The 24,334-nt window shown below is 26.0% G+C and overlaps 2 protein-coding genes across 4 annotated transcripts in view; one reads left to right on the forward strand and one right to left on the reverse strand.

Moving 5' to 3' along the window:
- LOC127284759 (sodium/potassium/calcium exchanger 3-like) overlaps positions 1-24,334 on the reverse strand; it is a 59,923-nt gene that overhangs the window by 1,532 nt on the left and 34,057 nt on the right. The window contains exons 2-9 of one of the 2 annotated variants that reach the window (XM_051310410.1): positions 4,639-4,877; positions 2,769-2,990; positions 2,213-2,400; positions 1,867-2,014; positions 1,525-1,707; positions 872-940; positions 233-442; positions 6-107 (exon numbers count right to left, since the gene is read on the reverse strand). In XM_051310410.1, the coding sequence (XP_051166367.1) occupies positions 6-107; positions 233-442; positions 872-940; positions 1,525-1,707; positions 1,867-2,014; positions 2,213-2,400; positions 2,769-2,990; positions 4,639-4,873 (1,357 nt within the window). In that variant the 5' untranslated portion in view covers positions 4,874-4,877. Of the gene's footprint in view, positions 1-5; positions 108-232; positions 443-871; positions 941-1,524; positions 1,708-1,866; positions 2,015-2,212; positions 2,401-2,768; positions 2,991-4,638; positions 5,110-24,334 lie in introns of those variants that run through there. The other variant, XM_051310411.1, reaches the window with a different exon arrangement.
- LOC127284764 (sodium/potassium/calcium exchanger 3) lies at positions 7,688-22,648 on the forward strand. 2 transcript variants are annotated; one of them, XM_051310418.1, is made up of 8 exons: positions 7,688-7,785; positions 17,405-17,578; positions 18,139-18,326; positions 18,951-19,188; positions 20,056-20,193; positions 20,339-20,554; positions 20,737-20,838; positions 21,002-22,648. In XM_051310418.1, the coding sequence occupies exons 1-8, from the start codon at positions 7,761-7,763 to the stop codon at positions 21,343-21,345; spliced, it is 1,425 nt and encodes a 474-aa protein (XP_051166375.1). In that variant the 5' UTR covers positions 7,688-7,760; the 3' UTR covers positions 21,346-22,648. The 2 variants fall into 2 exon arrangements, with proteins under 2 accessions (XP_051166375.1, XP_051166374.1); XM_051310417.1 differs by lacking the exon at positions 7,688-7,785 and adding an exon at positions 16,285-16,427.

Below are 24,334 nucleotides of genomic sequence, written 5' to 3' on the forward strand. Positions count from 1 at the left end.
TTTACCTTGATTCGTGACGATGACACTTGACACTGCTTCTGGAACGCTCATCCCAGCAGCGAGGAAAGTTAATCCCATTACAGAGTCAGGAATCTTGAGAGTATCACCTGAAATAGATTTCCATTAAGTAAAAAAGAGTTTTGCAAAAAAAAAAAAAAAAGAAAAAAAGAAATAGTAAATAATAAAAAAAATAACAATTATAAAAAATAAGTTTAATTAAAATTTGTTTTACCGATAATTGTGATATCCCATGCAACCATATATGACATAGATGCAATCCAAACGATGCACATTGTAAATGTCAGTGGATACCAATTTCTCAATGATTGCCTACGGCAATCTGGAATTGTCACCAAAAGTAATAAATTAATTGGCCAAGTGAAAACCCACCAAATTCTCTCCATTTTTGGATCTGGCCAATTTGTCATATTTACTATATCAACTGAAACAATTAATTTGAATAATTTTTATATAATAAGATTCTCGAATAAAAATAACGTTATTATTTTTTTTTTAAAACAATTGTACCCAGTGTGCTTTTTATGAGTCGCGAGTTAATTGCAAGCAAGCTTTGTGTATTTGTATTCGCGACATAAAGTTTTCTCTTTTGTGTTGCCGCCTTCAGCGTGAAATCATTGTTTTGTTACAATTACATATATATATATATACACGAGAAAAAAAAATATCTACAGTGGAAAAAAATACAAGTTACTCTGAATTTCATTTATTATGTTAAATGCAACGCATTTATAAGTAGAAAAAAAAATATTTCGCGAAAAAAGGTAAACATAAAAAGAGAATTAAATTAAAAATAAAAAAAAGTGAAGGGATAATAAAAAAAAAGAAGCTTTTAAAATTCATGAATACTTACGAGAGTCATCACTGCTAAAGTCGTTACTATTGCTCATATCTAATACTTCCGCACAGTCTGAAATTACACCTAATTAATTAATAAATTTTAATTTATGAAAATAAATTAATAAATTATGATTAAATTTAATTTATTTAGAATATATATAAAATATAGTTAATTATTAATTAAATATTGGTAATTAGATAAAAGAATTGTTAATAGTGTAAAGAAATAAATTTCTAATTGAAATATTATTACAAATGTAAAATAAAATTAAATTATTTAATAAGAACAATTAATTAAATAACGAGATTTATTAATATTATGAAGACGTGAAATTTATTAATTAAAATTTTGCTCCGCTTTTCAATCTTAGCAATCAATGTTGTTAGAGAGCTGCTGTGAGGTGAGAATCGACTAAAACTTGACCTGTTTTTAATCACCTGTACGATGCCAAGTGGCATGATAAACCAGTCATAAGAATATAAATTAACAAAAAAAAAATAAGAAACAAATTGAGAAAATATTTTCAAAATAATTTTTCACGATTTTGTTTTATTCGAATAAAATTACCAATTTATTAATTAATAATTAATCATCAATTATTATTAACAAAATTTTACTTTACTTTTTTTAATGTCAAATTAAATATTTAAAAAAATGTTTCTTACTATTAGAGAAAGCAGTGTCCTTTCCATTTGCATAAATTGGATGAATCGTTTGGCTTGCCATAAAGGAATCTGTTATTTTATTATTTGTAATTAAAGGTGTCTCCTCATTCAAATTTTTGTATTTCCTTCTCTTCGATACTTTTAGATGCATAAATTTGTTGATACGTTTATTAAAACACATCGCTGCAATAAAAATAATTAAAATATTAAAAAACATTTTCTTTTTTATAAAAAAAAAAAAACAAAAATGCTTGAAAAATATTGTTATTTTATAGAAAAATAGAATACAAAAATTTTTCTTGCAGTTTTTAACCTGCAATTCAAAAAAAAAAAATTACATACCCAAAATGTACAAAATATAGGAAATAACGAGAATTAATGCTTCGTACCACTCGATACGACCGTCATGTAGTGTTATAATTAACAAGATGACTGTGAACCCATATGCCAAAGAATCACGGCTTACGGGCCACCAATCCAGATCTAAAACCTAAAAAATTTCATTTCCATTAAAATTTAAATAATTTATTTATAAATTTAATAATTTTTTAATTCATTAATCCAAAAAAAAATCTCGAAATTAAAAATTTAAATTTTAATTATAAAAAAATGATTCTTTAAATGAAATAATAATTTTTGAAAAAAGAATTTTTATGAAAACAAAAAAAATATAATATATTAATCTTGCCTGCGTAGCAAATAATCCACAGCAAGCAGGTACTGCAAGAATATTGAAGACTGCAGAACCAACGATAGTACCAATTCCCAGATCTCCTTCGGTGATAAATGTTCCCACCACATTTATGAATAATTCTGGACTGGATGTTGCAGCTGCCATAAATGTAGCACCAGCAACATCTTTTGTAATATTAATATCTAAAAAAAAAAAAAAATTATTATCAAATTAAAAAAAAAATTATTATCAATTATTATCAAATATCTATTTATTAGCAATTATATACACTGAAAAAAGTGTTTGGTATTGACAACCAAACGTTTGGTTGGTATTTAAGAATCTAAATTTTTTTTGTTGAATCAACAAAATTTTGGTTGTCCCAATCAAACTTTAGTTAGGACAACAAAAATCTTTTATTTCTAATTTTGGTTGTGTGTCAAAAAAAATTTGATTGAGACAATTAAAATTTTGTTGATTCAACAAAAAATTTTTGGTTACTTAAATACCAACCAAACGTTTGGTTGTTAATACCAAACTCTTTTTTCAGTGTAACTTTTTCTATACTCACTTTCACAGATCCTTTTTATAGATGGTACAAAAAAATCGTCACATACAATAGCGAGAAGTAAAAACATATAAATAGCAAGGATAAAATGAAACGCTAAATAACCCGATGCTCTTTGTGATCTTGTCAATCCATCAGATGGAAATTCTTTGATGGCTGGTGGTGTACAATTTTGACTTTCCTCTAATGTCACGTTTTCCTCCAGTTGTAACAATTTTCTTGATCCTATTGTCAAAATAAAAACAAAAAATAATTATATTTCCAAAAAGAGTCAATAAATAAAAATAATTTATTTGATATTCAAATCATATTATCAAATTCTTAATTAATATTATCAAATAATTGATATAACTATTTTAATATAAATAATTATTATATCAGAATTATTTAAATAAAAAAAAAGTTTTATCATTTTTAATTGTATTTAACTTCCTATTTATATAATAATTAAAAAACAAAATTGCTTTTTCCTGAAAGTAATTCAGGGGAATTATTTTCTGCGAGAAATATAATATTGTATTAAAGCTTTATCAATAATGTAATCAAATCAATTTCAAGATTAGATGATTTTGTATATCTCTAATTTCAAGAAAATGTCAAAAATATAAAGATATTCATTGATAAACATCCTTGTAATTGAAATTTAACTGCGTAGTTAAATTATAATTTAATTTTATCATTATATAGAGACAAATATAATTTATTTTCGAAAATCATTTCGCAATAACAAATTTCAAATTTAATGATATTTATCTATGCAGTCATTTTTTTTTCTTCTTTTTTTAGAATCAAAAAAAAAAGCAAAAATTGTCACATCTCTCTGAAAGTCAGCTAATTTATCATAAATTATTTCTCACTAGACAAGAGCTCCAAAATGTTTTTGACACATATCCTTGTTTGTAAAGTCTTTAGTCTGTCGTCTTGTGACTTTGTTATCATTATTCACAATCATTGACGTCAATTATCTACCCTCATACTTGCAAATCTTTCATATCTTTTTTTTTCAAAGTCTACCTTTTTAATAACAGGATTTGGAATTTTTTTTACATATATATCTTTTTCTATAAAATTTGTTTAAAAAGAAATTTTTTTTTTCCTAAACGATAAAAATATCAACAATAACAATTATTTATTCAAATTATCAATATTATTATTTATTCCCTTGGGTAATAATATCCTTATTTTCTATTCATGTAATTTTTATTTTATTTTACTTTTATTATTATTTTTAATAAAGAATACAATTTCTTTCTACGTTAAATTTAATTAAACAAAAATCATGTAATTGTAAGAGATAGGAGAATTCGAAAGGAATTTTTTTTTTCAGATTTCCAATAAAAACATTTACTTTACAATGATTGTAAAAATAAACCTGTTAAACAAACAATGAGTCATACGTTCTACTTTTTTTTTTTTTTTTTTTATTTGATGTCAATAATTATTAATTCTTTTGTTTTTCAAAATGCAATAATTACACAATTTGAATAATTTCTTCGAATTAATATAAGTTTCAATGAAATCATTATTAGAAACAAATTTGAACAAAAGCAAATAATTATTTAATTACTATTTTTTTTACTATTTTAATTTGCAAATTTTTTGATATTAAAGGAATATTTTCATTTTTTAATATAATTTAAAGAGTAAAATTCAATTAAACTAAACTATAATATTCATTAATTTAAATTGACGCTTTGAACGTTAAGAAATTGAAAATATTTTATTAAATTTCTATTAACTTCATTAACTTAAAATTCATTTTTAATAATCACAATTTTCATAAGAAAATATGAATATATTATTAAAAATTTTAATAGTTTAAAATTTTCCCAAAAAAAAAAATATTTTATTCTCAAAATTAAATTTTACTCACCGACATTGTGAAAATTGGTGATGTCATATTCGTTTTCAACTTTGGAGAAAAGTCCTGAAACGCTAACGCAAAGATAATACATGGTTGGTATGGCGAGCACAATAAATAACCGAAATCCAACCATGCGTCTGTGTCTTCTATTTCTGGCATGATTATTTTGTTTTTCTAGGTTTCCAGGCCCAGAGATTTGCAAAAGCTTTCCAGTTTCCAGTTTGGAAACAATTTTCGTGAACATATATATATTTTTATAAAATATAAAAAAAAAGAGAGAAAAAGAATGAGGGAAACGTCAGTTAAAGTTTAATAGCCGACGTTTACCTTGCTACTGGTAGAAATTTGAGCGATATACAAACGGGTATACTTTTGATTACACTTATTATCTTCAAGATGGCGATAAGGATAAGATATATGTACCTTATACTGGGGAAAAAAAAAACAATCCAAACAAACTCTCCCTCAAAAAGAAGGAAAATTTTTCTGCTATAGTATATATATATCGACATTGACCGACGGAATCTTTCTATTTAGATCCAAAACAATTCTTCTTCTATATTTTGTTTTCATTTATTTTTATATTTTTACTAAATACTCTTCTTTATCTGAAATGTAAATAAAATTATTTTTTAGTATAAAATATTTATTTATTAATTTAAAAAAATAAAAATAACTAATTAATTATAAATTATTTAATTTTATTATATTTTATTTTATTTATAAAAAAGAATTTTTATATTTTAAATATATTTGTAATTTTTTTGTGAAAAAATTAAATTAAAAAATCGATAATTTAATTTTTCAAAATTTTTTAAAAAATATTTATTAATTGAATTTGTTAGAAAGTCGAACCCTAATTGAATATTTAAAAAATATATTTATCTTGGGACTCACCTAAATTGAGATAAAATCAAAATTGATTATTGTTAGAGATCAACCTTCCCTATTTCGTAATTGTGACAACATTTTTTGTAGATACAAATCGTCTCATGATTTTTATTATTTAATTTTATCTATACACTGTCAATAATTAATAATAATTTCTTCTTGTTTTCACTGCAAATTTTTTTCACTCACAATTTTTCGTTATTTCACTTATTCACTGAATTTTTATTTTTCACTTACACTTATTTTTAATTTTATTTTAGAAAATTATCTAAATTAGATATTCCAATAATTAAATTGATAATTTTTTTTGAAAGAAAAATAAATTTAAAAACAAAAATTTATTAAATTTTCATTGAAAAATCAAACAATCAGTTGGAACAAAAATTATAGTCTAAATCAATTTTCAGGTTTTTAAATTTAAAAAAAATTATGTTTTAACACGCAGAGAAATGATTTATTTGAACCAAATAAAATATATTTGAGTTAAATAAACGTATATTTGTCTCAGAGCCTACTAACTTATTTATTTGGCGTAAATAAAAGTTTTATTTGTCACAAATAAATTTTTCTTTGCCTCAAATAAATTTTTTATTTCAATGAAATAAAATATATTTGCAACAAATAAATGAGTTAGTAGGCTCGGAGACAAATATACCATTTCTCTGAGTGAAGGTGTGTTTAATTTTTTTTATACATATTTTGAACCATAAAAAAAGTTTCATTTGCATAAAAAATTACAATTTTCTAACAATAGGAAACAAATATTGTATTTGATAATTATTTCTTACTATCAGATTCTATCTTTATTCGAATGCAATTTTTTTTAAATTCAAAATATTGAAAATTAAATTGATCAAACTTTTATTGGGAAATTTTGTTTTTTTAGTTATTTTATATTAAAAATACAATTTTTTTTAATCGCGCCAGAAAAATTTCATCGCTAATTTCAAAATTAAGAGAAAATTTTTTTTTTTTGCGTTTATTTGAATCAAATAGAAATATATTTATCTCAAAGCCCAATAATTTTTTTGTTTTAAATAAAAACATTTATTTAGCACAAATAAGATTTTATTTAGCGAAAATAAAATTTTTATTTAACTCTAATAAAATTAATTTGGCTCTGGAAACAAATATAATATATTTTCTCAAGTTGTATATAACAAATTACACACTCAGAGAAATGGTATATTTGTCTCCGAGCCTACTAACTCATTTTTTTGTTGTAAATATATTTTATTTCATTTAAATAAAAAATTTATTTGAGCCAAAGAAAAATTTATTTATGACAAATAAAATTTTTATTTACGCCAAATAAATAAGTTAGTAGGCTCTGAGACAAATATTCGTTTATTTAATTCAAATAAATCATTTCTCTGGGTGCAATTTGCTTAACTTTTTATTTAAAATTTACAAGTGAAAATTCTTGTCAAATGAAAATTAGTTTAAATAAAAATTCAATTAATTACAAATTTTATTAATTTAAATTCGCGATTGAATAAATATTTCCGCTAAATAGATATTCGCACCCAGAGAAATGTTTTATTTGAACCAAATATAATATATTTAAATTAAATAAACGTATATTTGTCCCAGAGCCACTAACCTATTTATTTGACGTGAATAAAAATTTTATTTATCATAAATAAAATTTTTATTTAAATCAAATAAAAATTTATTTGCAAAAAATAAATATTTATTTGCAAAAAATAAATATTTATTTAAAATAAATAAAAATTTATTTGGCTCTGAGTATTTTTTCTCTTTGTGTTCTGTTTTGATATAAAAATTCAGTGGCAAAATCTGCTTAAAAAAAAAATTCAATTTGTAGAAATTCTATTAAACAAAAATTATGAAACAAAATTATGATTAAACAAAAATTCTGCTTTATAAAAAAGGGTCAAAATAGAAATTTGATTCTATTTTACGAAAATTCGAACTAACCGCGTTTGGAAGGATTATTCTCAAGAGGTTTTCTCCTTAATTTCAAATTTAGAAAAAAAAATCCCAATACTTCTTTTCTCTTCATGAAAGTGAAAATATCTATCAAAAAATAAGAAACAATATATATATAAAATAAAGAAAAGTGTATGGAAAAATCAGAAGCATATCAAAGCATTTTCGCATACGAATTGTGAATCTCGGACGAATGAGAAGGAGGGGCATCATGCTATTTAACAAAACGATGTCAGACTTCGGAGTAGTTGTTAATGTAGTATGTGTGTGACAACGGGATTGACAGGATGGATACGTCTGACCTAGGAGGAGGTTGGTTTCAATATTTTCAATAATATTACGTAACCATATGTGTGTCGTGTCGGTTGCGTGGCTATTAAGCTAATCCCCAGCAAATCCTAATCAACCGTTGGTTATACACCCCGGGTGAACACCATAATGATGATGCCTCCATATATGCTTTGATGAAAAAGAGCTCAACAACTTTTAACCCTCCCAAGGTGAAAAAATTCATCTCCTCCACCACACATGAATCGTCACTCAAGTGTTTTCAATTTTTTTTTTTTTTTTTATTCCCCCAAAAAAATGACGATTTTGGTGTTAAAGTGCTCACTATTCATGTGTTTCGAGATTTGATTTTGTGATTTGACAATTATTTATAAGGGTTGGGGGGGTGGGTGGGTGTGAAGAAAACAATATCCAAGGAGTTATGTTCACTATTTGGTAGGTCAAGTGGTTTTTATCTCAATTATTGTCAAGGACACTTTGAATTTTCAGAGTTTGTTCGATCTTCACATTCACAACCCCCTTCAAACCGACAAAAATTGGGTCAAACTATTATTCCAGAGTTGAATTTCTCATTTGGCATAGGCCTTTAATAATTCCTTCATTAGGTATAGAAAATAGAAGAAACTATTTTCTCTTTTCTTCAATGTCCCTCTATACGATGTTTGATAGATTCAGTAGAAAATTTATAATTTCAGTAAATAACATTTTTCGAATACAACAAATACAAAAGAAATGAGAAAAAAAAATTGATTTTAATTCTCTACACTGTAAAACAAGAGGTATTAATTTAATAATAACTTTAGATACTAAATTGCATTTTGGTTCTATTTTAATACCTAAAATCGGTACTATCACAGAAAATTAAAAGGCATTAAAATAAGCTGCAACGCTTCTTATTTTAATCCAATTTTGATATTAAAATAAGCAAAATTGGATTAAAATAAGAAGCGTTGCAGCTTATTTTAATGCCTTTTAATTTTCTGTGATTTTAGTATCTTCTTTTTACAATGTACTTCTGTATTATTTCTTTTTGTTTTCCACATTTCTTCATCTAAAATTATAATAGAAGAATTTTATCCCTATATGATCATCTTGTAATTTCTAATGTGTCGAAGAACAAAAAGATACTTTTATATAGCCACGCGTGTGTGTGTCTTTCCCTTAGACTTTAATAATGTCTTCAATCGAAGAAGCAGTTCTTAACGTGATGATTTAATAACAACTTCCGATAAACGGCATTTAGCGATGTTGAACCGTAAGTGACGTGTCCTTGGAAAAGAGTGGAGTTCATCGACTGCATTGGATTTGTCATTTTACATCATCAGACACCGAATTGAAAATCCGAAGTATATTTTTGCTTGCTTTTCATGCAAAAGTGACGTTTCGTTTTATCAGCTCTTTTTTTTTTTATTCATAATTATCACATCTGATAAAATGATTAGTCATAAATATTATTCATTAAGAAAATCTTTTTTTTTTTCTCTAAAAACGTTATGTACTCTCTAAATCTGTATTAGTAAAAATGTTTACTAATTTAAATTAGTGACTCACTTTTTGCTTTAGAATTTGTTAAATTTTACTAATTTTTAGTAAAATTTTACTAATTGAGAAGCAAAAAGTGAGTCACTAATTTAAATTAGTAAACATTTTTACTAATTCAGATTTAGAGAGTATAGTTATTATTATCAAGAAACAGAATCTTTTCTTTAAATTAAAGAAATATTTTTTTAATTCAAAAAGAATTCTTCAAATTCGGTGATACACTGTAAAAAGAAAGTACTAAAACAGTACCGAAAAGAATTAAAACAGAACCGATTTTACCAAATGAAAATTTAGTACCCGAAGTCGGTATTAAATTAATACTTTTCTTTTTACAGTGTAGGAATAAATTTTGATTTTTAAAAATTTTATTTTTTAAATTAATTTTCCTATGGAAAATTTAACTATAGTACACTGTAAAAAAAAGGAGTTGAATTTCAACTCCCCAGGGGATGCTATAAAAGTCCCACCCTTTTTGAGTTGAAGCGAAGGCTTTTCGAGTTAATTTTATGCCTATAGGGAGTTGGTTTTAAGGAGTTAATTTAATTATTAACTCCCTTTTTGAGTTGATTTTTAACTCGAAAAATTTAACTCCCAACTCCCAGTAACGTTAACTCCCTAATTTTTTTACAGTATAGTATAATTTATTTAAGAAAAGAAATCCTTGTGTCTTACACCTGTTGCGATTAAAAAAAAAATTTAATTGCGTATATATAAAATTGTTTATAAAAAAAAATGAAAATTACATTGCTAATTGTATTGAATCGTGTTTAAAATCTGTTGATGTTTATTAAAAACAGCTTTATGATCTGGCAGATGTCACGAGAAAGAAAAATAAATCAAAACAGTTAGAATTCGACTAAAAATCAGTTTCTCTAAAAAAAGTGGCTAAAAATTAAAATTTTGATTGAAAAAACTCATTCATTGAAATAGTGCAATTCATTTTATTTAAAAGTCTCTCTCTCTCTCTCTTTCTCTCTCTTCGCAGAACGAAGATTGAAAGAATAAAATTTTGAAGAAAAAAAAAATAGAATCTTATTTTTTTTATTATGTTTACTTTTTTCGCAGTGGCAGGTGCTCTTAGTAATTTCCATATGCACTCGTGTGTAGGAAGACGTTGTAAAGAATAAAGTGCAGCCTCATCCACGGTAGCAGACCTCATTACCTCTAACTTCATTGACTCGCATTCGCATAAGATATCTTCGTTTTAAATCGAGGTCAGATCAAATTTCATAAAAAGGTCCACAAAATTTTTATACTACTTCGCCATTCAGTTTAAATTAACGAAACATAATTTAATATCAAAAAAAAAATATTCTTCCATTGAAACAAAAAATTTTCAAATAGACACCCGATGCAATACAAATTTTTTTATAAACAATTTATATATATATTGTTTTTAGGTTCATACATCATTTTAAAAATAAAAATCATTTTAATTTTTTTAAAATTAATTTTTTAAAATTAAGAATTATTTAATTAGAAAAAAACAGGTTAATGAATTGTTAATTTTCTGATTTTGAAAAAATGAATTCGATAATAATGACTGTGTGAAAGAAAAAATTTCCAAGTTTAATGACCAGTAAATCATATTTAATAAGAAGGGAATTCGCAGGTCTTGTTAAAAAGTTAAATAACGAACGCAAGTATCATATTTTCAACGGCTTTTGTAATTCATCACGCGAAAGAGAGAAGAAAATACTTTCGCAATACTAGACGAAAACAATTTAAGCTTCTTTTCGTGACTCTATGCGATGCGTCTTTAACGAAGAAAAATGAGAATCATTAAATATGGGCCGCTCGACCTGCATATATAAAAAAGAAAGAGAATGCGCAGACTCTTGGCAATAATAAATGAATGAAATTAAGTGCGATTAAGTGTCTCTTTAAGATAGGTAATTAGCAAAAGTAATATATATATATACTACTTCGTCTCTGCAAAAGTTGGGGCATGGATCAAAGATATATATATATATATGAAGAGTCGGTGTGTAGTTCAGTCGCTCGATCGACCGAGTTGTTGAGTCGTGTTATACCTAGTTTATACGACGTACATTAGGCATGAATGGCATCTACTCTGCCCAGTTAAATGAGAGCAATTTAACTTCTTTAGGTTGCTTAATCAGTAGGAAGTCACATCAGCCACATAGGTATAACCTACACATAAGGCATCCATATCGTACAACTTCAACATTGAGAGAAATTCTATGAAAATTTTTATTCAACACTCTCTCTCTCTCTATTTATCGATCACCTTTTTTTTTTTTTTTATTTACCACTTCAAACAAAACAGATTTTCTTTTCAAGAAAATTTTCCCTTTTTAGTTTCATTCAATTGCTATAATTAAAATTTTGAAAACCTCTCAAAAACAAGAATATTTTCTTTGAGAGTACTCTATACTTAAAAAGTAGAAAAAACTTCCAAAACAAAATTTTAATTTAAACCCTATCATAAATTGAGTTAAAAAATAAAAATTTTCATAAAATCAGTAATAAATTTGAATTTCATAATGTTGATGGAAGATATGCGAGAGAGGAAAAGAGAGAAAGAAACGAATGAGAATATTTATTATAGCAATTTTAAAGTGTATATATTTACACTGTTGTAATTTGAATTTTATCCGGATGAGTGAAAATTCTCGTGTATAAAAACCGTGATTTTACACACTGAAATTATGTACGCTCTCATAAATATTGCGCGAATTCTCAACAAGTTTGAGTCTACATATATATATACAAGCAAGTGCCATAAAAGTTGTCAAGGAATAAATCGAAAAAAAAATAATTTTTGCATTCAGAAAGAAAGGATTTATCATCCACTATTCGTGTACTTATTGTTCCATATAGGGCGATGCACTTTCTTATCCTACATATATATATACTGATGCCTCAATGCTGCACTGTAAAAAAAATTAGGGAGTTAAAATTTTCGAGTTAAAAATCAACTCAAAAAAGGAGTTAATAATTAAATTAACTCCTTAAAACCAACTCCCTAGGCATAAAATTAACTCGTAAAGCATTAACTCCCTTCGCTTCAACTCCAAAAGGGTGGGACTTTTATAGCATCCTCTAGGGAGTTGAAATTCAACTCCTTTTTTTTACAGTGTGTAGAAAATATGTTTATACACAAACATCACATAAGGAAATGGAAAAAAAATTTCTAGTTTTAAAAGGAAATTTTTTAATATTCTTCAAATTAAATAAATTTGATAGGCGAATGTAAATATTTACTAAAAAAAAACAATTCGAAATGCACCCAGAGAAATGATATATATGTCTCAGTGACAAATAAATATTTATTTGCTTCAAATAAATTTTTATTTGATTAAAAATAAAACGAATAAATATTTGTCATAAAAATTGTATTTATGACAAATAAAATTTTTATTTACGCCAAATAAATGGGCTGAGACAAATATATGTTTACTTAACTCAAATATATTATATTTGATAAAATATTTCTGTGGATGTAATAATCGATTTTGCCTTTTTTCAATAAATCTCTACTTTTCAATGTGGTTTGTCTTTTAATTACAATTTAAATTAAAAAGTTTATTTAATTTAAATAAAAATATTTTTATTAGATCCAATATATATTTGGTTGAAATAAAAAAATTTCTATTTTTCTCGTATATATATTATTGATAAGAAGGAGAAATGAAGAGAAAGAAAATTTTTGATCTCTTTTAATCTTGTCATTTGCGGAAAGGATTATAAAAAGCGCATATATATCACCGATTGTGAACCCATCTATTATTTTGCTAAAGTCTATATTCTTGGCATTTTGTGAAATTGCAGTAGTAATCGTTGTGAAGCGTTATAACGACTCGTTTCCTACTTTACGTTTCGGTGTTTTGTCATTGCTTGCAATTTTATCATGACATAATTGTCGTTGCTTTGACAAAAAAAAAGTCATGTAGCCTCGTTTTTTCTTCAAAACCAAGCTTTCAAATTATTATCTGTTTCTTACTACGACCTCCACCCTAATCACTCGCGCACAGATATTTAAATCAGTTATGCAACGTGATTATATATATAAATCACACTCGAAATCAATGCGAGAAAATTGATTTTTTAAAAAACAAAAATATTTGTTTTTTTTTTGTCAAGAAAATTCTTTCCTTATTCAAAAGATAAAAATCAAAAGACAATATAGTAAATTACAATTTGTATTATAAATATAAAATTGCATTATAATCAAATCTGTAACTACGTGGAAAAAAATGATTTAGCTACAGATACATAACGAATATTTGCTAGAGCTGCTAAAAATTTAGCTGTGACGTATAAAAAATGAGAACTTAAACCCTACAGAAAACTTATTCCTTAACAATAAGAGCAAAAAATTTGCTACTACACTCAAAAAAAAAGATATGTTTGAACCAAATGTACCATTTTTTTATATTTACCCAATTTTTTGGTTAGTTCAAACAAACTTTGTTTAATTCAAATAAATATTTATTTGATCTAAATAGCTGTTTGGTTTATTTTATAAAATTTTTTGAACAAAGAAAAAATTTGATTCAGCTAAATAAACGTTTGGTTTATGAAACCAAATGTTTGGTTAACTGTATATCAATGCATTTATTTTGTTGATTTAACCAAAATTTGGTTGCTTCAAACGAATTTTTTTCTGAGTGTACAGCAAACTTATTGAAATTTCAACTGATTATAGGATCCGAGGTGTTATTTGAATAAAATAAAATTCAATGTAAACATAAAAAAAATTTTGTAAAAAAAATTTTAAAATAGAACATTCTCCTTGAATGTAAAATTATTTGCAAAAAAAAAAAAAAAAAAATTAAAGGGTATTTGGAATTGCAGAACGAGAAGTTAATAAGAGGCCAGTGCATTTATATACACACATGTTTGAAGAATTCAGAGAAACAATTAAGCAAACTTTTAAACGATAGATAATTTTTTCTCGGAACGGCGCCCTTTTTGCCTATTCAAAAATGGAATTCCTTTATTTGCGAGCACCACACTGATGACCTCGTTATGTGTTGCGTAAACGGTCCCATTTCTGGGAGTGGTGCATCCGTACTACTAAGTTTGAATAGCACTCTAGTCAATAATAAATAATTAGTCGCCGAATCGGTAGCCGGGTCACGCCACAATTGATCCACTCTCCGAATAACTATAATTATTGCTCTCTGGTCGAACTAATCTGATTAGTAAATTTTGCAATCAATTTATATTATCGAAAATTCGAATTACAAATTTTGTTTCTCGAAAATTATTAGACTGCACTTTACTATTTTTAATTCCACTCGTAATTTCTTTGCCATTACAATATATATATATATCTCTTTGAATCATTGAATTAACGTTGGTTTTCTTTTAGAATTTTTTTTTTTTTATTTTAGAATAAGTGTTATATATTTATTTATAATTAATTCAATATCAAGAGAAATGATATATTTGTCTGAAATATTTGTTTCAAACAAATATTTATTTGTTGCTAATAAATTTTCATTTGATTTAAATAAAATTTTTATTTACGCCAAATAAATGGTCTGAGACAAATATACACTGAAAAAAGAGTTTGGTATTGACAACCAAACGTTTCACAGGAAAAACAAAGTGTTATTTTAACACCAGAATTGGTGTTAAAATAACACGCAACAAATTTTACCATAAATCTGGGTTAAATCTTATGGGTTTTAGCTTTGGAGAAAATTACCCGCAACAAAAATAACACCAACTTTTTTCTGTGTTGGTTGGTATTTAAGCAACCAAACTTTGAATCGTTGAACGTTTTGTTGAATCAAAAAAAATTTAATTGTCTCAATCAAAATTTGTTTGACACAACCAAAATTAGAAAAAAAGGATTTTTGTTGTCCTAACTAATAAGTTTGATTGGGACAACCAAAATTTTGTTGATTCAACAAAAAAAATTTGGTTGCTTAAATACCAACCAAACGTATGGTTGTCAATACCAAACCCTTTTTTCAGTGTAAGTTTACTTAACTCAAATAATATATTATATTTGCTTCAAATAAAACATTTCTCTTGATGAATTTTCAAAACTCTTGATTTTAAATAAAATTAATGTTCAATCAAAACAGATATGACTAAAAATTAGTAGAAATTTCAAATTTTTAACGACTTTTGACTAATTCAGATTCACCAAAAAAAAATTAAATTAAAAACGAAAATTACACATACACCCAGTCAGAGAAGGATTTCTTTGATTTAAAGAATCCAGTTTCTTTGACTTGTTTTCTTTGATTCAAAATAAAATTTTCTTTGAATGAAAGAAATTTGTGCATTAAATCAAAGAAATTAAGAATCAATGAAAACCAAAAAAAAATTAAATTAAAAACGAAAATTACACATACACCCAGAGAAAGATTTCTTTGATTTAAAGAAACCAGTTTCTTTGACTTTGTTTTCTTTGATTCAAAACAAAATTTTCTTTGAATGAAAGAAATTTGTGCATTAAATCAAAGAAATTTTAACATTGATATAGAGTCAAAGAAACATTTATTTGAATTAAATAATAAATTTCTTTAAAACGAATATAATTTTTTTTTAAATCAAAGATAATTTGTTTGAAACAAATAAATTTTCTTTAAATCAAGGAAAAATTTATCAAAGAAATCTTTTTTCTCGGTGTAGGTAAAAAAAAAACTTTGGAAAAAATCAAGATAAAGTAACAAGGTTGATCGATTGGTCAAAATAGGTAGATTATCCACAATGTGGGGAAAAAGAGGGAAAGTAGATCATTGCCTTCGAGTCTTCTAGGAAGTTATTAACCCCTGGAAGGTCAGAATCATTTAACTCTCGTGTATTGGCCGAAATTAGCAATTTTTTTTTCTCTCTCTCTCTCTCTCACACACTTGTATATCGACCCAGCATTGTTGTGTTTTTTTTTCTTCATTTATTAACTGCATCTTTACTACTTCCTACATCTCGATATAGTTATGAAATACTTGAATATAACAAAACACAGAAGTATTGCTTGCGCGCGTTGAAACTTGAATCATTTTTGAGTCGAGCTTGGTAGTGAGAATATCTGTTGAGTTGAGGATACGGTGATTATTACTAGTTATGATATGTTACAATGCAGCAAGTGTATCTGAACAGTAACGCTTCGTTTCTTTTGCGAAGCGAAAGGGCAATTCGTAAGTGGTTAGCTTTTTTTTTTTTATCGTGAATCAGAAGATTTTTTATACACTTAAAATGTATGAAAAATTTTATAAAAACTTAATTTTTTTTTCTAATTATGAAAAGAATTTCATTGAGTTTTTTATTTATATACAAACGATTTATTTGAAATTCAAAGGAATTTTTTTTTCTATTAAAGAAAACCTCGAATGATAAATAATTTAATAAAAAAAAAAAAATTTCTTCAAGTCAAAGAAATATTTCTTAATTTGTTATCAAATTGGAAATATTATTATTGATTTTATTATAGTAGAATATTTTCTATATCAAAGATAATATTTTTCTGAGAATAAAAAAAATGTTTTACAAAAAAAAAAAAAAACAGCATCTCTAATTAAAATTAAAAAATTGTTTTTAAAAAAGTTATCTTTGTTTGAAATAAAGAATATTGCTGATATTAATATCTTCGAAATGAATCTCGTTTAATCAAAGGACAAGCATCATTTTTTTTTTGAAAGTGACTTAATTCGAAGATTTTCATCAATGATTGATGACTGATGGTATCATTGTTAATTGTATTTTTACTCCTTTGAAAAAAAAAACGTGTAAAATTTGACAATCGTTTACTAGAAAACAAGATATTTTGAACTTTTAACATGATCCAATGTGTAAAAGTTGAAATTCGAAATTAATTTTTAGTATATTGAAAGGGATTTTGAAATTTTTATCGCACAATTAATGAATTCATAAAGAAACATTTGTTTCAAATTGAAAGGAAATTGAATTTTTTTTTCAAGAATAATAGAGAGAATGTTCTTAAAGAATATAAATAATTTGAAATTTAAAAATCGGAAAAAAAAGTGTCTGGCATTTTTTTGTAAAATAAAAATGTCATATGAAATAAAAATTTAAGAGTCCAAGAGAGATGAGAATTGTTTTTTTTAACTCTCATTTAAAAAGAAATAATTGTAATGAAATTCAATTTTTTTTACAGGTGCCAATTGCACTCAGCCGGCAATCGAAGACTTTCCGCATGATATCTTCGACGAGAAGCAACGGCAAAGCGGAGCCGTCATTGTTCATGTTTTAGTATCTCTTTACCTCTTTATAGCATTAGCAGTAGTATGTGATAAGTTTTTCGTACCTGCCGTAGAAAAAATATGCCATGGTAAGAAATTTAAAATTGCATTCAGAAAAGATATTTTTTTAATTTTTCAAAATAATTTCTTTTTTGTTCTATTTGTTTCAATTTAATTTAGAGAAAAAAAAAGAAAATTAAAGAAAAATTTATTCTTTTAGCAAAAATAGATTTTTTTTCAAAGAAATTTTCTTTGAATTAAAGAAACTATTATCTGATTGTATCAAAATGAGTGAAAAATATTAATTACTTAAATGGTAAACAATTTTCATTACGAGAAAAATTATTTTCATTGTACACTGAGACAACAGTTTGGTTTCAATTAAAATTTTTTTGACCGTAAAGTTGAAAATTTAAATTAATTTTTATGATTGCAACTATTGATTGAAATATTTTTGAAAATTATTTTTTTTAAACAAAAAATTTGATAATTTTTCATTTTGAAAAAAAAATTTCTTTTTAAATCTTTGATCATAAACGATGAGAACGTCATCACCATAAAACTTTATGGTTAATACAAGATAAAATTTTGATTGATTGAACCAAACTTTTTTGAGTGTATATATATGTATATGTGAATTTTTTTTCAGCACTTTCGATGTCGAAAGACGTGGCCGGTGCCACGTTTATGGCGGCAGCGACTTCAGCACCTGAATTATTCGTCAACGCCATTGGAACCTTTATCACAGAAGGAGATATTGGCGTTGGAACGATAGTAGGGTCTGCAGTATTCAACATTTTAGCAGTTCCGGCATGTTGCGGAATTGGTGCTGGGATGGTAAGTAAAAAATTTAAAAAGAATTTCAAGAAATTAAATAAAAATTATTCTGCTATTCAAATTAATATATTTAGAAAATTCATTGTGACATCAAACTGTAAAAATCAAATGAATTTTTACTTGATTAATCACAGAATATAAATATTTCTTCAATTACTGAACCTAATTTCTATAAAATATATAATTTCGATAAAAAGAAACGTAAAAAAAAATTCCTACAGAAATGTTGATAAAAAAGAATTTTCAACCCAATTCCCAAATCCATAACTTTTCAATTATTAACGCCAATTCATAAATATCCAATTTATACGAGCGAGATTTCGCAGATGAAAAAGAATTGTTCACGGATCGAAAAGTCAATAGTTCGAAGGCCTCTTGATTTTTATTTTAGTGTCTGATTAATTGTCCTTGAACCCTATATAGGGAGAAATTTTTTATATTCGAATCAAAATTGAATTAAATAAAAAAAAAACTATTTCTCTCATCAGAATAGCTATTTAGTGTAAATAAAAATTTTTGTTACAAATAAATCTTTATTTGGAACCAAATAAAATTTTTATTTCAAATAAATATTTTTTTAAATATATATATATAAAATTTGTTAAAATTGATTTTGTTTTTCAGGTGGTACCACTTGATTGGTGGCCCGTTAGCAGAGACTGCCTAGCATACGGTGTAACCGTGGCAATTTTAATTTGCATCATACACGACGAGAGGGTTGAATGGTATGAAGCATTAACTTTGGTTCTGCTTTATATCGTTTACATTGCCGTCATGTACTGGGATAAATCATTCCAAAAATGCGCCAGATTTGGAGCAAAAAAAGGCGAATTGCCTCCTGATGAATCTCACGTGAGGACAGGTAATTATCCACGAGTCAATTTTTATTTTTTTTCATCAATTTTTATTTTTTTCCATTATAAATATTCGTATTCAAAGAAAATTTATGTTTAAACTAAATAAATTTATCATTTTAAAAATTTATTTAACCCAAATAATGATTTATTTAAAATTTTTTTTCACAAAAGTTAAATGAACCAAATTTTTTTATTTAGAATAGTTCAATGAAAATTTGATTGAAATTAATATTTTTCTTTTGATTTTATTTCACAATTATTTTTCCATGGGAATAAAAGTTCTAAGATAAGGAATATGTATAAAAATTGGAAAAATTTTTAGACGTGTTCTCAATTGCATAGTCGAGAAAAGGAGAGAGAAAGAAGTGAAGTTTCTATAAGTAAAATTGATTTCGACGAACGTGAACTGATACGAAGATCAATGTATCGTACGTGATCTTCTATATAATCGGTGTCAATGATTATTAAATGAAGAGTATATATGGATGGAATCACGTATACCAAAAAAAGTCACGATACTAATGAATCATTATTTTTTACATTTTGTAAATATTATTCAATTTCAAATTTATTATCTCTTATATTTTAAAATTAATTAGTAATTAATCTCTCTATGTGAATATTTGTCATTTATTTATTAATTAAATTAAAAAATAAATTGTATGGTTGAATAATATATTAGATAATTCATTATATGCGTCAATTCAATAAATTCACGGTCAAGAGGTGTTTGTTTACAAAAGAATTTGAAAAATTTCTGAAAACTCTGACAAATAGTCGGCGTCGTGTTGTGCGTGAAATTATTTAATCTAAAATGCGAAAAATGATAAGTGACTATGTACTCAATATCAATATTGACATTTGATTCACAGCTGACGCCGGTGATATTCACTTATCAAGATCTGATAAAGTGCAATCATCAACTGATCTTGGTGAACAAATTGCAACAATAGATGTGCCTTTACAAAATGGTGGCACCAAAACGACACAAGAGGAAAATCACGAGCCTGGTGAGCTTTTTTTTCAAATTATTTAAGAAAATAGAAATAATAAATAATTTTCCATTACATTGATAGTTATTTAATTAAAATTCTTAGGATTTTTTGATTAAATTTCAAATTTTGTTTTTAAATAAAGAAATTTGATTTTCTTTAGAATACGAATACGAATTGCTCGTTTGGCCATCGCAAAGTGGATGGATTCGAAAGACTGCGTGGATACTTACCTGGCCGATTCACTTGATATTCATGTGCACTATACCAGATTGCGAGAAACCTCGTTTTAAAAAATGGTTTCCGATTACTTTCCTTATGTGCATTATCTGGATTGGCTCGTTAAGTTACGTGGTTGCATGGATGATTACAATTATAGGTAAATGATATTTATTTCATTTCCGTTCATATTTTTTCTCTGGCTTTCTTTTTATTTTCTTCCATTTTTGAAATTTTTATTTTGATTCTGTTTTTCTATTTTTCTTGCGCTTTTCATTTTTTTCAAATTAATCAGATTAATTAGCGAAAAAAAAATGATATTGTACATTTTAATTCCTTTAGGAGATACATTGAAGATACCTGATTCCGTGATGGGTATCACATTTCTAGCTGCAGGAACCAGCGTACCGGAAGCTGTATCTAGCGTAATTGTTGCCAAACAAGGTATGTAATCCGCAAACGATGCTTTAATATAATAATATTCTCAACATCATCGATCACAAAAAATAAATATAAATCCCTTTAATTATAAAAAATTATCAAGTATTTTAAAAATTATTCAAATTTCTATTGAAAAAAAAACTCCTTTTTTGGTATATAATTTCAGGTCATGGTTCCATGGGCATAAGTAATTCAATTGGCTCGAATACCTTTGACATTCTCCTTTGCTTGGGACTTCCATGGCTTATAAAATCTTCTTTTTCACCAACTCAACCGGGAAAACATTATATCAGTATAAATTCCGCGGGTTTGGAATACAGTGCAATTTCTTTATTATCGACATTAATGCTCTTGTACATTGCCTTCGCATCGAATAAATTTCAACTAGATCAAAAAGTAGGACGAATCTGTTTGTGTATGTACGCGGTCTTCCTGATTTTGGCTTCACTCATCGAGCTCAACGTATTCTTTAGGGTAAATTTGCCCACTTGTCAGAGGACGGTCAAGTGAATCATGATAAATCTTTTCGGATCGTAGAAATAGATCCGACGATAGTAACTCTCACTTGTCCCATACACATACACACAAACGTTTTCAAACAGAAACTCTCTAACATCCATTCATCGAATTTATACATTCGTGTAAAAGAGAGACGACGAAATGAATACCCAAAACTGTTTTCCCTAATCTTTTTTTTTTTTTTTTTTTTTCATCAACGAACTTCTCGGAATTTCAACTCAAAATGTTTTTTTTAGTTTCTTTTTTGCACTTTAAATTTCATTTTAACATAAATTCTGTTTATTTAAGAAAAAAATTTAATTTGTTTTAACTTTTAGCGAATAATAATTTTTCAAGTAACGATTGAATTAAAATTTTAAATTCGACTGCTTTTCAATTTTTTTAATTTTTAAACGTGATTTTAATCCCTCTTAATTGAAAAAAATTGAATTTATTTGATGAGCTTAATTTTTTTTAATTTGGACTACATAAATTTAAAATTTTTGCTACTTTTTTTTTAGTAATTTTAATGTTTAATTATTGTAATTTAATTAAAATCTATTTTGGATTAATTTATTTTTTTAAAATTCATAGTTACATAATGAAGAGACTATATTCCGTGTTAAATTTTCGAGAGTGGAGAGCAGAGTTTAGACCTCGAAAAGATCACAGAAATCAGAGCTAATAGTTAGCAAGCATCCATCAAGAGAAAGAGATAGAGAGAGAGAGAAAGAGATGTTTAACGGTTCAGTAGTTACAGATCACTTCAGTCAGACATCTAATTGCTATATACCTAAAATAATTCCCCCGGAGAATTTAATTCCCATAAATGCGAAAGAATTTTTTTTTTTTTTATTTATATTAAACGCAATCAAATTTTTTTTATTTTAACATTCAGTGAACCCTGTAATTTCATTTACATGATTAAATTATTTCGTTGAATAAAACTGCGAAAAATATTGAAAAAAAAAATACTCGAGAAAATTTTCTTACACAATTTACAAATTTTCTATTTTTTTGATGGATGCTTGATTTTTTTTCCATTTTTACTCGAACTGCAGTAAAATATTGAATGAATCTCAAAGGAATGAATCTCAAACTATATTTAGTTTAAGTGCAAAGTTAAGATATTTTTAGTTCTAGTTTCTTGAATAAAATACTGCGCGTTGCCTATATTTCGGCCAATCAAAGTGTTCTGTATCTATTGCATATGTTGAACATATTCGTCTTGAAATTTTTTTTTTTAGAAAATACTATTGATTAATTCTCAATTTGTAATATTGTTACGTGTATAATAGAAATTTACAAATTTCAACGAATTTTTTTTTTTTGTAAATTTCCCCCTTATTCTTTTTTTTAAATCAAAAGTGTATGTATTTTCAATAACAAAACTTTTATGAAAAAAAATAATGCTAAAAATAATAAAAAAAAAATCCAATATAAATAATATTGAATAATCATTTTAGTAGATTAAGAAAATTATTAAATATTCTAAACAAAATCAAATTCAAGGACTAAAATTGAAATTTTGAAAAAGAAATTTGAAAATAGAAAAATAAAATTGAAAAATTTATAGTATTAAGAATGCTTAAGTTACAAAACATTAATGATTAAAAATATGACTTGTTTTGCTTGTGTGTCGATAATTGTATTATTGTACATTTTTAGTTAGCACAATTCATTTTTATTTGTTAATTAAAAAGAAAAAACTTATATATAAATAAATTATGCAAATTATTTTGCTTCCATGAGCCAAAATAAAGGGTCATTGGAATAGAAAATTTGTTAAAAATCATTATACACTTTCAGACTGGAGTTATATAGTGTATGAGAAAAGACTTTTGTTAAAAATGTTTATACTCAGGGCCGGCTTTCAGGTTGAGTGGAATACATAAAATTTGAAAATGAAACAAGAGAAAAAGATGAGAAAAATAAAGAAGAAATAAACTCAATTTCAAAAACAAAACCAACAATTATTACCTAGTTTCAAAAATTCACAAATAATTACACAGGCCAACACTGATTTTGGTGCGGCAGATATTAGACCTGTTTTTGATATGTTTTTTCATGCTGAACACAAATCCGTAAACGAAAAGTTCCTATCAGCTCTAGTTTTTGAGAAAAACGGGTTTTAAATGTTTAAAAATCGCGTTTTTGGCTAACTTTGAGTACCTCTAGCACTGAAATAACAGGTCGTAGAACCTTCCACTTGGGCTTAAATTGAGACTTAATGTTTCAACTATTATCCCAAAAATGACCTATGTTGCACCATAATCTCAAAGTCATTTGTTATCATTTTTGATTCGCAAATATTAATTTTGTAAAAGTTTGAGCGCGTACCTATAGCAAAGAAAAAAGGATCATAGAACCTTTTATTTGAACTTAAAATAAAGTTTGAACTTTAGACTACAAGCCCTAAAAATTATATTATTCACTAATAACCTCAAAATTGTTGGTAACCAGTATTTAACTATACAGAACTTATTTGGTAATATTTGAATAACTCTAGTCAATAAAACCAAAGGTGAGTGAACCTTCTTGTTGAGCTTCAATTCAATTTATCCCTCGACTGTAGTTCATAAAAATTACATTACTGCACCTTAACCTCAAGGACTAGATGTACGCACTCAAACTTTTACAAAATTAATATTTGGGAATCAAAAATGGATAACAAATGACTTTGAGGTTATGGTGCAAGATAGGTCTTTTTTGGGGATTATAGTTAAAACATTAAGCTTCAAATTAAGCCCAAGTGGAAGGTTCTACGACCTTTTGTTTCAGTGTTAGAGGTACTCAAAGTTAGCCAAAAACGCGATGAACATTTGAACATTTTAAACCCGTTTTTCTCAAAAACTAGAGCTGATAGGAAATTTTCGTTTACGGATTCGTGTTCGGCATGAAAATACCTATCAGAAACAGGTCTGACATTTGCCGCACCAAAAAAGGTTGCTAATTTTGTTGGCCTGTGTTATATTCTCAAGTCTTCGATTTCAAAGATAAC

Source organism: Leptopilina boulardi, unplaced genomic scaffold (genome assembly GCF_019393585.1).
Source record: "Leptopilina boulardi isolate dan_hultmark-lab unplaced genomic scaffold, ZJU_Lbou_2.1 LbouV2_325, whole genome shotgun sequence".
Classification (NCBI taxonomy): domain Eukaryota; kingdom Metazoa; phylum Arthropoda; class Insecta; order Hymenoptera; family Figitidae; genus Leptopilina; species Leptopilina boulardi.

Excerpts from the sequence above, each read along its gene's own strand:
- LOC127284764 (XM_051310417.1), top strand. The coding sequence starts at position 16,367 with ATGCAGCAAGTGTATCTGAACAGTAACGCTTCGTTTCTTTTGCGAAGC. Across the intron at positions 18,327-18,950 it reads GCGGAATTGGTGCTGGGATG|GTGGTACCACTTGATTGGTG; the intron begins GTAAGTAAAAAA and ends TTTGTTTTTCAG. Across the intron at positions 20,194-20,338 it reads AGAGGAAAATCACGAGCCTG|AATACGAATACGAATTGCTC; the intron begins GTGAGCTTTTTT and ends GATTTTCTTTAG.